Source organism: Gymnoscopelus microlampas (genome assembly GCF_963454915.1).
Source record: "Gymnoscopelus microlampas genome assembly, chromosome: 16".
Taxonomy (NCBI): domain Eukaryota; kingdom Metazoa; phylum Chordata; class Actinopteri; order Myctophiformes; family Myctophidae; genus Gymnoscopelus; species Gymnoscopelus microlampas.
This window is the reverse complement of record NC_139953.1, coordinates 33,345,120-33,362,486: the sequence shown is the minus strand read 5'-3', so window position 1 is coordinate 33,362,486 and position 17,367 is coordinate 33,345,120. Positions and strand designations below refer to the sequence as shown.

Here is a 17,367-nt window from a genome sequence, read left to right as displayed (position 1 = left end):
AATGCAGTGCTTTCCCTCTTTAAAAAAAACTAAAAAACATGACCCATTTTCCTCAAAACGGGGACAAACAGCCTACATTCCCGCTGTTGTCAGTATTTTTGTGCTCACTTTAACCTCAAGTGCTATGCCGCAGATTTGCACATGTTAATACATTATATATTTATTTTCTTGGGGGTGGGGTGATATTCATAACAGAACTAGTTGCAAAACCAGCCTAAACTAGGCTTGAAGGTTGATTTATAATAGAAAAAGAGGGCTGTAAAACAACTATCGATTGATTTCTTAGCGATAATTCCATTGATTCATCTAATAATCGATTATTATCATTTTTTTTGATAATTTGAAAAAAATAATCATATATCAGTGAATCAATAAAAAAAACAGTTTTGTATAATCAACTAAATCAATTATTCTACTTAAGCCCTTTGTCATATAACAGCGTTGCACAAAAATACTGAAACTATCAGTTATTTTTGGTATTTTGATTATAGATTATTATTTTATTTCTTTTGAAGATTTATTTTTGGGGCTTTTTAAGCCTTTGTTATTGATTGGACAGTAGGCTGACAGGAAATGGGGAGAGAGATGGGGAGTGACACGCAGCAAAGGCCGTCGGGATCGGGACTCGAACCCGTTACACGCTGTCAGGCTACATTGTAACCTTGGTGCCCGGACCGCTACGCCAGCGGTCCAGGCCTATCGATCATATCTTTAATAGAATTAAATCCATTAGTTTGATTAACTGTTGCACCCTAATAAAAAGTACTATAGAAATGTCTATTAGGTCCCTTTTATCAGTCATTAAGCAGGAGCATGGTAGCAGGAGAGAATGTCAAAGGGCCACTGTTGCCCCAAAGTGAGCTTAAGAGAATTCCATTGTGCGCCCCTCTTGTCTCACGTGGGTTAAAGGCCCACGTTTTGAACATTATTGTGTAAATTAGGGTTAGATATTTATGTACATTCTTAAAGAGTTTAATTTACAGATGAAATATGCTATTTGGAACAACTTCATCACAAATTTAAACATAGGTCTATAAGATAAGACCTTTTTTTTTTTATCCCGGGAGGGACATTTAGTCACCAGAAGCAGCACATCAGTAAAGATACAGTTACAGGGCAAGAAAGGTACTGTAGATACAGCAGGGGAAAGACATCACACACAAAAAAACACCATAAATAATGAACAAAATACAGTGTACGGCCTCAACAAAGCTTGCATTATGCAGGACAAAAGAAATAATAACAATACACACTATTACTAGATAGTGATAGTGACCTATAATATAGACCTATACTAGGTCTATTGTTTACAGTAACTATGCCAATGTTTACACGCATTTTAGCAAAGTAAACAGCCTCAAGGTACAGCAAATACAGTTTATCTGTTATACTCCTGGTACGCACACCAAAGGTTGTGGTGAGGTGCTGACCTTCAGGAACAAACTTAAAAAGAAGAAGAGCTTAGAGCTACGTCAATCACCTATGCGGCTCCGACCGACCCGACCGTCGGGCTGGCGGAGAGGAGGTAGAGCTCTCTGGTTGGCTCCTAGGAGGGGTAGAGGGGACCCTTTCTAAAATGCAATACAGAGTAGTGCTATTGGAATCTTACACAGGTGCTCCCAAATAATGAATTACATCATGCCAGTGCACTGCTCAAATGTAGGTCAAATCAATTATGCTGTCACTCCAGCGGAGCAGGTCGGAAGCACACTATTGACTGACCAGCTCCCCTTAAAGTGTAAGCCATAACATGACATGTAGTATTGGATCTTCAGCCAAAGAATCATGATTAGGCCTACTCTGCATTCTCCTTGTTCTCACCTCAAAGCTGGATTAATTCTTCAAATCGCCCACATCACAGAGGTAGCCCATGGAAGAACTCCGCAGCCACACTGAGAGGTACCTGTAATGTCGGACAAATACGTTCTTGATTTCCTGTGCAATGGATGAATCAAACTCAAGTGTGTGGTTTGGATCAAAATAGTCTAAATACAGATAACCTTCATGCCCATGCAAGCACCCTGAAGTGCAGTAGTTATCTTTATAATTTCTCAAATGATTTAAGCATGTAGGCTACGTGTTCATGTGTTTTTTGTTGAAAAAGACATCAAGACATTTAGGCTATTTTTAGCACCATAGTAGCCGTCTGTCGGTGTCGGCTCTCAGGTGCATAATTCATCAACTTTATTTCACACCCTCCAACCGACTGATCTCCCGACTTCATTCGATTGCCAGTCTGTAGTAGTCTTAAGTCTGTTTGCGGTAGAGCCACCTTCATATGCTAGAAGTTTAATATATTTTATATCATGGGAGAAGTACATCAAACAGGCACGTGGGTGGTCAAGTAGGCCTAGTTATCTAATGAAAGCAGGGAGAAAGCCTAGATAGGAGAGGAGCCACTTGGGCCACTTGGGAACCACTTGGGTACCAAGCTGTACCCAAAACAATAAAATACCAGGCCTGTGCCATGGCAGCTTGACTTTGTGATATTCACATGGTAAGAAAATATCATAAGGCCACAGCATAGCAAGGTGTAATTCTAGCCTGGTAAACCATCCCGGTCGCATGAATTCTCATTATCATGTGTCTTCAGAAGACCGGTCTGGCCCCAAGCACTGGGTGGGCGTTTTGCAGAAACCAAAAAGTGGAAGAGACAATCAGCGTCCGCGCTCAGGGCCGTGTGATTGACGGAACTGCCTTAAGAAGCCATCCGAATGACCTGTGCATAAAGCTGAGTCACAAGTCCTGTGTGTGGAAAATTTTCTCCCGGGGGGGGACGGAATGCTATGGCTTAGGGAGGATTATGGGTATCTGATCATGGCTGTGAAGTTTGCCTGTGGTGATCTCCCACTTTCAAGTGACCTAAACAAAGAGTCATGTAAACATGTTTACATGCAACCTAACTGCTCTTCTACAGTAAATGTAGCAGCTAGGCCACTACAGTAATGTGATGGCTTATTATGACAAAGGGGGCTTCATAAAGAACATCTTTAGATTCTATACAGAGTGCTTGGCTTCCAAATTACACTACAAATAAGAGATAATTATAGTACGCATTTCGCAAACTTAAAACAATTGGTCCCATTGTTAAACGTGATATCTTGCAGAGTGTGTTTTGGGCTAGTTTTTTTTTTAAATGTATATCTTGAATATAGTACCTTTACCAGTCTAAAGCCCCGAGTGCTTTACTTAAAAAACTGTTGATCTTATCCCCCCTCACTGGCGTCACTTAACTCTGGAGGCAACAATCACTGTCAAACTCAGTTAGTTGTTATATGAGTGACCAGCCCATTGAGAACAGCCCGCATTGGGCCGGTGGGGGTGGGGGGGGGGAGCCTCGGCGTCAAGCATGGTGCCACAGAGCTGGAGGTCTGCCCCTAAGCCCAGGGCTCATTTGCACAATGCCTCACTATAGCCCACGGATTAAGGTTGTGATTAAAAACTAACCTCGGCAACCGCCTTCCTCATTTCCCCCAACCAAAGGCCAAATCAAACAGGCTTCATACAATCACTGTATTATTCCTCTCACTTTGTACGTAGCAGGACCAGTGCTTTTCAAAGTGGAGGCCAGGGGGCACCAGGGGGTTGGAAAAAGGAGAGGGAAGAAAAGTATACAAAAATGAAAAAATAAATAAATACATACGTTATATATAATGTATATATACACGTACTGTATGTATGTATATTCATTTAAATTAAAATCAATTCATAAAATGATTGTGCCAATTTAAGCTCTTTATTTTGGGCATGTCATAATTGAAATTGAAATTTGCGAAAATAGCACACAGATGCTATTTGGGGGTCTTTGGCATGGAAAGGTTTGGGAACCCCTGGTACTTGAAGAACAAGAAGTTAGAGAGGTAATTGTGCGTGCATGCATTCATTCGTGCGTGCGTGCGTGCGTGCGTGCGTGCGTGCGCGCGTGCGTGCGTTTGTACGTTTGTGACAGAGAGACTCTCATGCTTCTCTGGTAGGTATCAGGCAGGTACCTAACAGAGTAGGCATAGGACGATATCAAATGTTCATGTTTCAATTCAAGATTTTGAATCATCAAAATATGCTTAACCACTTAAACCCTATTTAGTTTGTTCACTGGGGTCCCCCAGGGGTCTGTTGCGATGCAACCATTGTGAGCTTGTAGATTGGCTATTTTTGCTGTATAAAATCAATAGCCAGCCTAGGGAGAGCTAGAACTGAGCTCATGCCTCCTTCAATGCATGAGGAGCTAGCAAGCCGCTTCTTATCACCTGACAGGGGGGAGTTTCCCCAGTAGGACGTAGCGCGTGGAAGGAACACGTTATTCCAACCAGTTCCTTTCCCCTCCATCAGGCGCCCCGGCTGACCAGGGGGAGGCAGTAGTGACTAGGATTACTGCATGTTTTTGTGAGGGTACCTACCGTAGGGGAGACGGGGAGAACATGCAAAACACAAAAATGTGCTTCTTGATCATTTTATTAGAATAATCACTGAGAAAATAATTGATAGTTAGTTAGTTACAGCTCTACTATTCTGCAGAGAAGGACAATGTGTCCGCCTGGGTGAGCAGTTGGAGAAGGGGGTGCATCTGGTTTGGCACTACTCAAGGTAGTGGATTCCAAGTCCTTTTTTCCAAGCCAGGGTCCAAAAGCCTCAGCCCCCTGAGTTAAGCCAAAATTGTCAGATGTCCTTCTTTCATGAACTCAGTAGTTCCATTAACAAAGAGTGATAGCCACACTAAACTTCAGCCGGTTCTCAGACACTACACAATGGCGGTCTGAGATTCTGCCACCACCTGGCTTTTATTCTGGCCATGTAATCGCCTGGGATAATTTATACCTGGCTGGGACAGCAGATGAAGTTAACAAGTGACATCATTAACTAACATGACCAGGTTGAATAGAAAACTAGCAGCGACAGCACACAGCCAAATCCACTCTTTCATTAACCCTGATATATTTATTCATTTAAATTCTTTGCATACGTTTTTTTTTTGTTCGTTTCTTGACTCCTGACAACAAGAGTGGTGCTGAAGTTAAGGCATTGGCGTGTTACTCTGTGTGTGTGTGTGTGTGTGTGTGTGTGTGTGTGTGTGTGTGTGTGTGTGTGTGTGTGTGTGTGTGTGTGTGTGTGTGTGTGTGTGTGTGTGTGTGTGTGTGCGTGCGTGCGTGCGTGCGTGCGTGCGTGCGTGCGTGCGTGCGTGCGTGCGTGCGTGCGTGCGTGCGTGCGTGCGTGCGTGCGTGTGCGCGTGTGCGCATGCGCGTGCATGTATGTGTTAGTGACTCCACACGTTTTGGCGTGTGTGAGGAAGTGGAAGACGTGTCCATGGCATGAACAAGGAGACCTTCCACGTCACTCAGCGTCCATGTCGATGATGGTCTGAAATTACAGCCTGTCCTTCTGCGCCACTGCCCCAGATTCAAGGCTACGGTGTCTCGTCTTCACCTCTACTGTTACACGTTTCACTTCAGTGTGACTTATATCATTCTGACTGAGACAGAGTAGGTCACAAAACATAATCAGATTTGGTCCTGACCATAGACTGTAAAAAAGAATGGTCAAAGTGACGCCATTGGTTTATACAGACACGTTTAGAAGCGTTTTAAAATCCGCCATCTTTCTATATACGGTCCGAAATGCTACCAGAAACGACTGCTATTGGCTGCAACCGCACCTAGGCCGGGTCTTCACTCGGTAGAACCAGTAGAAACCCTAGAAACATACCCTACTTCATCATTACTTTTTAAATTAATGGGACCATAATTTACTAAACGCATATCATGATGACTTAAAAAAGACTTTAAACCAGCGAAAAAAGGTTTACTAAGGTCATAAAATCAAGTGTAAAGTTCACCCAAAACCTCATTGACAACCTATTGAGATTATAATGCATTGCGACCGGTAGAAGGTGAAATAGCGACATCGGCTGGGCCATTAATAGGAACAGCAGGCTGAAAGAGAACCCGGGAGTGAGCTTCAATTCCAGCGGAGATTCCTTGCCGCCTGATCCTGACCGATGCCAGAGTTTTGTTCCAGATACCATCCCGATTTTGGAGAGTCTTAGACCATGATTACCAAAGTGCTTTTGACTAGAGGTGCTCCAATTGTGATTTGGGGATATAGAGCACCGAAGTCTGACATCACTGCTGCTAGAGGGCGCTATCCCCCTGGGTCATGGCGTAATTTTTTGTATTGGAATCCCATAGGCAAAGTCATATAAGATCTGTGTTCCAGAAATAAACTAATCACCCATTTTTACCAGCTTGCAAAACTGGTCTAAGAAGAGACAGACCTACTTTCAACACATTACAGATTTGCATTCGACAGATTTGCGACAGATTTGCGTCATTGGCTGTCCTTTAAGCCAATGGGGATACTTTCCCCTTTCCCATACTCTGTACTCTGCCGCAAGCTGGTATATTATGACTTTGTCATTTCTTGTTTTTACTCATATGGATATGAAGCATCGACTGACTGAAAAGTACTAATTCATCCAAAGAGTAAGACATTTTTTTTTTCAAAAACCTTATCAAATGTAACTCAATATCATAAACGGCACAGAGTCACATACCTGACAAATAAAAGTTCTTAAATGATCTAAGATTTGCCTATGGGGATTCCAATACAAAAAATAACGCTGTGACCCAGGGGTATAGTGGGAATGACTTCGGTGGTCTATTGTATTATTGTAATGTGTACATGAGCAATGGAAAGACTTGTGAGTGGAAAAAGTCCCACAGATTTTGTAAAGAAGCAGAGCCTACGGGACAGTTTTCAGTTCTGATCGATTCAATTTAGTAGAATCCAAACTTAATTATTTGAAGATTTGGGAAAGGAGCCCAGGTGGTCCAATCCCCTTTGTATTTAATTTTTTCGTACGCCCTCAATCCTAATCTACTGTCTTTCAAGCAGAACGCCACTCACTCTTCATACTACACGCTCAGCACAGGTTACAGCAATCTCTCTCAACCTCCCCAGCCTCCGCCTTGTGGCATTTAGTTCTTCACTATGTCAGTAAGCTAAGTGTATTGATTTCTGTAGATTGTTTGATGTTATATCTGTGGATCTTAAGTTCTGCCCTTGAAGGGTTCAATATTATGTCCTTGTTATAACTCTGTATCTTAGGCGCTGCTTCAGGGTGTTCGTGATCTCAGATTCTGTGTCATCCTTGCGCAGATGATCTGTAGTTTCACAGGAGCAGAGTCACACTGCCAAATTGAATGCAATATCATTGCAATAAATGGTTTATCTTGACCAAAATATCTGACTGAACGTGAATATTATTCAGTGCTAAAGAAATATATTTATTTTGAGCTACTTTCAGAGTTAGTCGCACCGTGAATAAAGGCATCAACCTGTATGAACGAGGCATCACCTGCATAAACTATATAAATAGATACATTTTCATATTGTTTACTCGTCATGCTCCCGGTGTGTAAAGTAGGGCTGCCACTATCGTTTATTTTCTTAATGATTACTCTATCGATAATCTTACAATTAACCGAATAATCGAGAAGCACATTTTCGAAATATATATATTTTTAATACTTTGTCACACAACAGTGTGTCATACAAATACTTAAAATAGCTGATCTAGCTAAATTATTTTAAAATTGTTGCCTATTATGAAACACCCAAAATATGGAAAGATTATTTATTAATTATTTTATTATATTATCGATTATTTTGTTATAATCAATTAAGTTGATTCGTCCTATTAACTGTTGCACTCTTAGTGCAAAGGTCTTAAGAGTGAGACAGCACAGGAGTCAAGGTGCTAACGGAGCCAAATGACCCTAAACCAGTCAGAGTAGGTGTGTTTCCACAGACTGTAACCAGCACCGGACACCCAAAACAACCATTGAAACCATAATACCACTAGAATGGCCATAAGTGTTTTTCCAACGAATTCCAGGTCAGGTCACACACCGTAATCACATTAGCCTGTAAGGATAAATAATTAATTTACCGGATTGGGACCTGTTTCAGCTCTGTCTCGTGCTCACTCCACTGCCCTACACACAAACACATACTACGAACACGCACATGCACACACACTCTCCTAAAGGGCACAATTGATTATAGATTGTCTGGCACATATGGGTCGGCAAATGACATACTGGCCAGTGACCACTGGCTGAGTGCTGAGATGAGATCTACAAAAAAAATCTACAAAAGAAAAATATAGCAGATCTACAAGCTCACAACGTGTCGCAATGCGACACATTGTGAGCTTGTAGGGCGGCTATTTTCGGCAGACAGATGTGGCTGTGCAGAGAGAAACATTCTGGTTGAGGTACAGTGGTGGTATGTGTGTGTGTAATGCTTGCCGGTGCAGAAACCTTCCATATTGTATCTAGCCTGCAACTGTTCTCCATTAGTAGGCTACCTCACCTGGCATTGTACAGCCATTACTGAAGGCACACATCTTCTGAATAAAGAACAATAAAGAACAATGTTTTAAACAGGGTGTGATATTTTGTTCAAATAAGTGTTAAATAGTTCTATATTCCAATGGTAATAGATATAGAGTGTTTGTTAAGTAACAGGGGTCTCTCCGTCTCTCCAACTCTTCAGTATACAGAAAATGTGCTTACACCACCTTTAACTTTACTGTCACTTTCAGGGTCAGTGTAGTGCAGCAGTAACATGCTGTCATAAAAAAATAACAAAATACACAAAGTAGGCCAGATGTGAATGACTATGTTTCTATGAGACAGAGACTCGGACACTCAACTTCCAGCTGTGTTGCTGCCGGTCGACCCATTAGCAGAGTTGCATTACATTACGTTTCACTGCAAGCAGCACTTTAATAGCTCGGCCATAGACCTTACATAATGGATCCTGGGTAACTTCAGGATGATTATGGGTGTGTGTGGGGTTGGTGGTACAGTGAGATGATGAACTGCAGTGGTGGACAGTAACTAAGTACATTTACTTGAGTACTGCACTTAAGTACATTTTTGTTTGTGTATATTTTAGTATCTGTACTTTACTTATTACTAGAGTATTTGTATTTTTAGATACTTATGACTCTGCCTCCACTAAATCTCTAGGGAGGGGAAAAGTACATTATGAATCAACCAGCCCTAATTCGAATATAGTGAAAATAGCAGATCTACAATATCACAACGTGTCAAATCTTGATACGTTGTGAGCTTGTAGATCATTTTGACTATTATATTGATAATATTTGTACTTTTGAATACTAATGTATTTTTAAAAGCATGTACTTTTTAATACTTACATATTTTTTAAAGCAGCAAGTACTTAAACTCAAATACAAATTTGACTGAACAACTTCTAGGGGAGTCATATTTGACCAGGAGTATCTATATTTTGACTCAAGTACTTACTTTGTCCACCACGGATCTTGTCATTTTGCTTTGATTGGTTCCTCAATGTGACTTACAAGAGCAATGCAAGCACAACTCCTTTACAAGGAGAGTTCCTTTACATTTATAGAACATACCAGCACGCATGAAAATGTCCGTCTAGCACTATTATTACGTTGGCATGGGCAGCGTACAGAGAAATGTACACGTTTCGGCATTCAGCCTTCATCAGCGGCATCTCACACTCAGTGTGACTTGCCCAGGAAACAATATAGTTGTTTTATTTACGTTGGCATCTATACATACTGTAGTGTTTATTTATAAGAAGTTCCTCTTTCCGTAATCTATTTTATGGTGTTAAATACTCTATATGCAATATGGTGTCAGTCAGTCATTCATAAAAACTAAAAGCATTCATTTATGGCCACATGCTGGTCACTTTAATACACAATGAGCTGCATTGTACTGTATGTATATAATAATAATAATCAAATATTTCCCTGTTGTGTGTTCTAGCTGTTACGAGAACTGAAGCACCCAAATGTAATCGCCCTGCAGAAAGTGTTCCTGTCCCACAGCGATAGAAAAGTCTGGCTCCTCTTCGACTATGCTGAACATGACCTGTGGGTGAGTCTCCGGGTGCACCCAGTGTGACCTATTTCTGTACAACCTTGAACCCTTGAAATGCCTACCATATGAACCCTTGAGTCCCTATTCTTAGGGCGAACATTTGCTGAAAATAGCCTAAAATAGGCTATTGTCGGTGAAGAGATTTGGTGTTGAGGGAAAAAAAGGAGCAGACCAAGTAAACGAAGCATATACTGTAGGGTTTAAGTGGTTAAATGACCATCCTGGTGGTCTGGCATGTTTAGCTCATAAACTACATCTAACAGTATGCTTGACATTACGGCCAACCATTTTCCAAAGCATATCGTGGCTTAATATAGAGAGAGCAAACACCAACAGATTGACTGAGTAGTCAATACTTCACGAATGCAGATGCTATTTGGATCCATGGACATAATTGAAAGATCAAAAACAGGTTAGACTTAAGTTGTACTTGTGTGTACTTGTGTACTTCTGTGATCAATAAGTCATAACCCAATAAATACCAAGGCACACAGCTTTGCAAAAGTTATAAGGCCTTTAATAAATACATGTGCTTAGCGTCTACACTTTTTGATTCATAGACGTCCTCAGGGCATAAACAAACAAATGACAGCTCACAGATAAAGGCTGGTGTCAGCTGCCAGGCAATCAATCATAGAAAAATAGGAGCCGCGTTAGCTCAGTGGTTTAGCTTTTGTTGACACAGTACTACACTAGAGCAAATTAAACAAAGCAAATCATAACAATAATTGGAAAATCATGGAAAGGTATTCTATAGGGGACATGTTGGTCAATAGCTATATCCCCGCTGACAAAAAGGGCACTTGGCTTGATCACAGACCCCAGGCTTTTTCAAGTGTAGATGTGCGTGGTGTCACTGTGACACCATGCAACAACCTACAACTTCAAGGACATGCACTTGTACTAAAACCTGTACTATAAAATTATTTATTAACCACATGAACCCTAGCATCCCTATTCTGGGCATGACATGAAATAGGCATACATATGACTTTTTAGATCAGCTATTTTTGGTGTAGTGGAAACAACAACGCTTTCAACAAAGTCTATAGGGTTTAATAAGTGGTTAGCTGCACTATAAATTATGTAGAATACCACCTACATTGTGATGCCCATGTGGCTACTGTATGTTTATGTGGGGAGAACAAGAAGAACACTGAAAATGAATTGCTGAAATTCACTGACAGAACACAAAAATATGCCATTTGCACAGGAAATGAACACTAGCCCCATGGCCAAGCATTATCACCATGGATTTAACCCAGACTCAAAGGCCATAGAAATGTTGAGGAGATAAACTAAAGAAACTGTTACAAAGAAACATTTTGGATCTGTAATGGCCCAGACTCCAGGCTTGAATTAACCACTTAAACCCTCTATACTTAGTAAATGGACATGAGTTACAACTGTACTTGGTACGCTTTTTTTTCTACACCAAATTTCTCAGCCGAAAATAGCCGATCTACAAACTCACTTCAGTTGTGAGCTTGTAGATTGGCTATTTTTGGCGAACGTTTCCTCCAAAATAGGGATTCAAGTGGCTTATAAGTGTTTATAAGAACTGGACTATGTTCCATATCTGTAATACTGTATGTTTGTTGTGCTCCCAGCTCCCAAGTTATCTCTCTCTTCATTACAAGTAACCAACTTCAGTGAAGTATTTTATGTTGTATCCAATGCTATTGATTATTTATTATCGATTTGCTAACCTTAATGATATTGATGCCTTGTTAGAATCTACCTACAGTAATTATATGCACTACACACTTTCTTAACTGCAGTCACAAAAGCTGTCACTTTTTATTTTATGCCCTGAAGAATACTATGAGTTGAAATGTGCTGGCGCTAAGCCTGTTTATTAAAGGCTTCTTAATTTGCTTTGGAACAAAGCCAATGGATTCCATTCATTGTTCTACAGTCGGAAAATTGACTTGCGGGGACATGTAATTTGCTTCAGATCCAACACGCTAATTGTTATTGTGTGGTTATTTTTGGTCAAAGGTACATTATTGTTTAAATGCATTTGACATTGAATTCAAATTTAAATTAATTTGGAAAGTTGAGCCGAAAATAGTCCCTGGAGTAATGATTGATTTAGCTACCACTTACTCAATTATACAGTTATAAGTTTGGTTATGTTTTAATTACTTTGGACTGGAGAAAATAAAAGCCATTGACGGGGAAATGGTCCATGTTTATGTACATTATGGACAAAGCTATGAAAAAATAAACACTGACTGTACGGTATGGTGACTATGGTCCTTAAAATATTAAGGTGGATATTGTAACTGTCCTCCAGACCTTAAAAATAAATATACGGGTACAACGGGTACTCTGACAAAGCCCCTGACACTATGACTCAGACATATTGGTTGGATCGGCAGAGCGGCACGGACTATAGATGCGAACATCTAGTACAGATAATTCTGTTAAAACAAGACCTTTCAAATTCAAACTGACCCAAACTTCAGCATTGACATTCTCTGTCACTTTCTTTTCTCAGGACCTAACAACCCCTGTTTCCACAAACAGTACTATATTTTAATCCACTAGAGGTTCAGGCCGCTATGCAGCCCTCACACCTACGTCGCACCGCCGATCCGACTTATAAGCCCATACAGTATATGGAGATCTGTCAGTCCTTGTCCCTTTTATGCCCATATATGGAGATCACTGATTGCATCAGTGTACAGTATGCCCAGTATGGGCATGCCTGATTTTGTTTGACGATACATTTAGATTAGACAACACACTCCATATTTGGGCGTAGCTGCATTGGGAATGGTTATGGCTGAGTCATGGTGACATGCATGTGACGTCAGAGGTCCTAAGCCAATTTTAATATAGGATGGGATAGGATATCTCAATGACAAAGAATTTAAAAATTATGATAAAACAGGAAGTGCATGGACGTTTGGGTAAATTGCATTTTACACCTACAAAGTGTAGTTTAAACAGACTATATAAAAATAAAAATTTGTGTACGTGTAATTTATTTTCGAATCATGCAAGTTGATTAGACAGGAAGATGTTTCTGCAGTGCGCATATACTATAATAAATTCAGCGATTGGTGAAAGCTGCTACATGTGTGGTTCTTTTTAGAAGATTTGCTCAATCAAACATGGCTCACCACAAGTTCATTGATATTGGCGTGAATCTAACTGATCCTACGTTCAGAGGGTGTTACAGAGGAAAGCAGAGACATGAGGATGATTTTGATCAAATCATTGAAAGGGCCGTCGATGTCAATGTCCAAAGGTTTATAATCACGGGAGGAAGCCTGGAGGACAGCAAAGCCGCCCTGAAGTTGGCCGAGACCAGAGATCAGTTTTACAGTACAGTGGGTTGCCATCCTACGCGCTGCAATGAGTTTCTACTCGGACCGGAACAGCACTTAACGGAACTGAGAGATCTGGCAACAGCACACAAAGGAAAGGTGGTGGCCATAGGAGAATGTGGACTGGATTTTGACAGGTTGGAATTCTGTGAAAAAGAAACCCAACTTAAGTACTTTGAGAAGCAGTTTGACCTGGCTGAAGAGACCAGACTACCCATGTTCCTTCACTGCAGAAACTCCCATCAGGAGTTCATTGACATCATGAAGAGAAACCGGCACAGATGTGTTGGAGGAGTGGTTCACTCATTTGATGGGAGTGCAGAGGATGCTGCTGCTCTCATAGACCTGGACCTCTATATTGGCATAAATGGATGCTCCTTGAAAACAGAGGCCAACATTGAAGCTATGAAGACCATTCCTACCGAGAGACTAATGATTGAAACAGATGCCCCATGGTGTGGTGTGAAGAATACTCATGCAGGTTCTAAACATGTGAAAACTACATTTTCCACCAAGAAGAGGTGGGAGGCAGGGCACTGTATTAAAGACAGGAATGAACCTTGTCATATAATACAAGTTCTCGAGGTGATGGCAGCAGCCAGGAATGAGGATCTGACGGAGATGGCCAGCACACTCTACAACAACACTATCAAAGTCTTCTTTAGCTCAAACTGATGATGAAATGATTGAAAACTCCTTAAGATCAGCTGCCATGGAGTCTGTCATACACAGATTCAGTATACTGTACCACTTGAACTGCTAAACTAAAAGAAGAATTTCAGTGCTCATAAAAAGGATGGTTAAAGTTAGTGCCATATTAATTATGTCAGCTCTCAAAGCTCAACAAACAATGTGTGAATTATTGGTATAGGGATTAGCTCTCACTTCTAACCTTGTTTGGAGGAGTAATGTTTTTTTTTTGGTTTTTACTAATAAGAATCCAACCTGAGAGGAGAAGAAAAGAAGAAAAAAATAAATTACAATAAAATAATCATCACCAACACAGCCCCCCAAAATTCTAAAACCATTACTTTTCAGCAAATGGAAAAAAAATAACCTTCTTTCCAATGGATCCAATGTAGTCATTATTTAGTCACAAGCTTTTATTAATACTTTTCATTGGTTACATATTTATAAAACCCACACACAGGAATGTACCACTTTCACTTCCAAAAATAGCGAAAATAGCAGATCTATAATATAAGCTAGTATGCTAGTTTATACTTGTGTGAGACACTCTCGTGACAAAGTACTGTAGGGAATGGATGAAAAAAACATAAAGAATATTGAAATATGGAGGTTTCTGCCCGACAGCAACGATATGCTTCGTTCCAGGGCATAACCAATGTGGCACGCACGCCTTCACTGTCTTTCTTCTCTCTCCCCGCAGCACATCATCAAGTTCCACCGTGCCTCAAAGGCCAACAAGAAACCCATGCAGCTGCCCAGGGGGATGGTCAAGTCTCTGCTGTATCAGATTCTGGACGGGATCCATTACCTCCATGCCAACTGGGTGCTCCACAGGGACCTGGTGAGCAGCCATTACAGCTCTCCCCACTGCTCTAGTTTCCCTTCACGGACCACACGTTCGCCCGCTACAGTGCTGTTTGTATTAGAGCGGTTTAAAATAGAATACGTACTACTATGCGACTGTGGTTGCAGCTCAACACGGGGAGTCTCTATTATTACAGTAGTCCAGGGCTACTGTAATGTGACATTTACGCCGAATGCCGTGAAATAAGTTATGTGCAAAATAGAACACGTAGATAATGACGGTGGCACTAATGCTTGCGTGTACTACTTTCGGTGCATTTTTACCTGCAAGGTTGTTTTTCGCTGTGTGTACCTACCCGGGGGATCATGCATCCCTCTTCAGTGTTCAGTATCGACGGTGTGGATGTGAAACTTTTTATCGACCGCCCAGGTAAACGGCAAGCCATTCTGGGAAGGGCCGGTGCTGTACATTTTAGGGCTGCTGCGCCGGCCGTGTCATTCTGGTGCAGGTGTTGCGTGACGCATGTCTGCGTGGGGTTTATTATCTCGAGGCCTTGACTGAGGAACGGGGAGTCTTGGCACGATGAATGTTATCTATATTTTGTCTTGTCCTTTTTGTCCTTGCCGATCCCACCGCAGCATACTGCAACTGTCCTGTGAGATCGTCTCCTCCGCAGTTTTCCCACAGTGATTTGGGAGTTGGGAGGGGTATTCCTTTAGCCTGATTTATACTTGTTTGCTCATCGGGTCATTGCACACCGAAAATAGCCGAATCTAGAAGCTCTCAACGCGTCATGCTGCAACACACTACAGCTTGTAGATTTTCGGGTGCGCAGCGCCGGTGCGCAACTAAGTATAAATCGGGCTTTACACTTGCCACTTGCTGGGCTTCGTGTTGTAGAAGGTCAGGCCGCCCCGACTCCCAACAGAAGCCGTATCACAAAGACCCTTTTCTTTATCTCTAACAACTTTTGCTCGACTGCTCTCTCTTGACCTCGCTCTCCCTGTCCCCTAATCGTTCTGTACGTACTCCCCACTGCCCCATCTATACAGGAGGTTCCCTCTATCTTATCTGCGATTCTGACTGCCACTGCCAACTCTTTGACTTCCTAGAATGGATCATTTGTTCCCATACTTGCAAATTAACTCGGTATAAATAACCTAAACCCAAGAGATTATGACTTTAAAACAATTAAAGTTCCAAACTTGATTGTCCCCTATGGGAAGTTTGGTTTGCATAACAGTGTTTAGCTACAAACACAATAATAAAATGCTAAAAAGGTCACAAGTTTAAAGGGCTCAATAGCTAAAACACATGCAAATCCACCCAAGATCCACATATAACTGTAATTATCGTCAACGTCAATCTTCACACTTTGATTGCTACGGTGACGTACCGCAAAGGACGGCTGAGCAATTGCAGTGATTGCGGATGGAGGCTGGGGTATTTCCCACATAATATCCGCAAAAGAATGAAGTCTATAGAATCCAATTTCTATTTATTTCCTGTGTAACAGCTGTTGGCTGTTAATTCTCCTGTATACTGTACACTCTATTATGCGTTGCATCAACAGATGCTACTTTGATCACAAGATGGGATCCATTTCCTGCGTACTGATCTGCTCTCTGTCTGCCTGTCCGTGCCTATGGCTATTATCAGACTGGCAGTCCAAATCCGATTTGTGTTATGTCCAGATTGGAATCAGATTTTTATCTCTGAATAGCAAAAATAAAATTAAAAAAATATGGAAACTGATTTCTGCAAAACAGATTTGATCCACATTCTTAGGTGGTTTGAATTGAAATATGATTCAAATCTGATTTTTAACCCATCAAGACCTGAGGCCGATTCTACAAATGTCTTCTAAATCAGTTCTCTGAAAAAGGTATGTTTAGGTGCTCAAACCTTTTCATGTCAAGGACCCCCCAAAATTATATTTTTTGGCCGCCGACCCCCATCTCTTTTGTTCCAGGGACCCCCAGAAGCAAAGATTTGAGTTACAAATGTTCGCTTTAAAAGAATGTATATAATCAAAGATTTGCACAAATGTTCAAGATTTTTCAAAAATAGCAGATCTACTAGCTCGTAACGCAGCACGAAGTGACGCGCTATGATCTTGTCTGTCTGCTATTTTTGAAAAGCCAAAGTATAAGATAATGCTTTTCAGCTCAAATCTTAAAATGACACATTCTTTCCCGGTTTTAGTGGGTTAAGAGTATGTCTCAGTCTGGACACTGATTCATCATACAATGGTGTTACTCACCAAAAATAGTCGTTCTACAAGCTCACAACGCAATGCATCACAATGCACTGTGAGCTTGTAGATCTGGCAGCTATTTTCGGGCGAGCGACAATCATTACTCACACCTATGTCATTTAGTCGTTACCACAGCAACCAATACAGATAGGTCGACGATGTCTGAATCCACAAATCCGGTCTGATCACTTACAAATAACAAGGTGGACAGTCAGTCCTAAAGATCTGCAGTCTGAACGAAGCCTGATGAATCTATAGATCGGGCTGTCTATCTGTCTCTCTATTAGCCTGTCTCACTCTCTCTCTCTCTCCCCTCTGTCTTCCTCCTCCTCTCAC

The 17,367-nt window shown here is 41.2% G+C and overlaps 2 protein-coding genes across 2 annotated transcripts in view; both read left to right on the top strand.

The window, feature by feature from the left end:
* Window positions 1–17,367, top strand: part of cdk19 (cyclin dependent kinase 19) — a 63,120-nt gene that overhangs the window by 18,676 nt on the left and 27,077 nt on the right. The window contains exons 3-4 of the mRNA XM_084082788.1: window positions 9,828–9,938; window positions 14,670–14,810. Of these exons, the coding sequence (XP_083938914.1) occupies window positions 9,828–9,938; window positions 14,670–14,810 (252 nt within the window). The remainder of the gene's footprint in view (window positions 1–9,827; window positions 9,939–14,669; window positions 14,811–17,367) is intronic.
* Window positions 13,049–14,048, top strand: LOC311063522 (deoxyribonuclease TATDN1-like). Its single transcript, XM_084083002.1, has one exon. It carries the CDS (start codon window positions 13,064–13,066, stop codon window positions 13,952–13,954), a length of 891 nt encoding a protein of 296 aa, XP_083939128.1. The 5' UTR covers window positions 13,049–13,063; the 3' UTR covers window positions 13,955–14,048.

Coding starts and splice junctions, on each gene's coding strand:
- LOC311063522 (XM_084083002.1), top strand. CDS start 13,064: ATGGCTCACCACAAGTTCATTGATATTGGCGTGAATCTAACTGATCCT.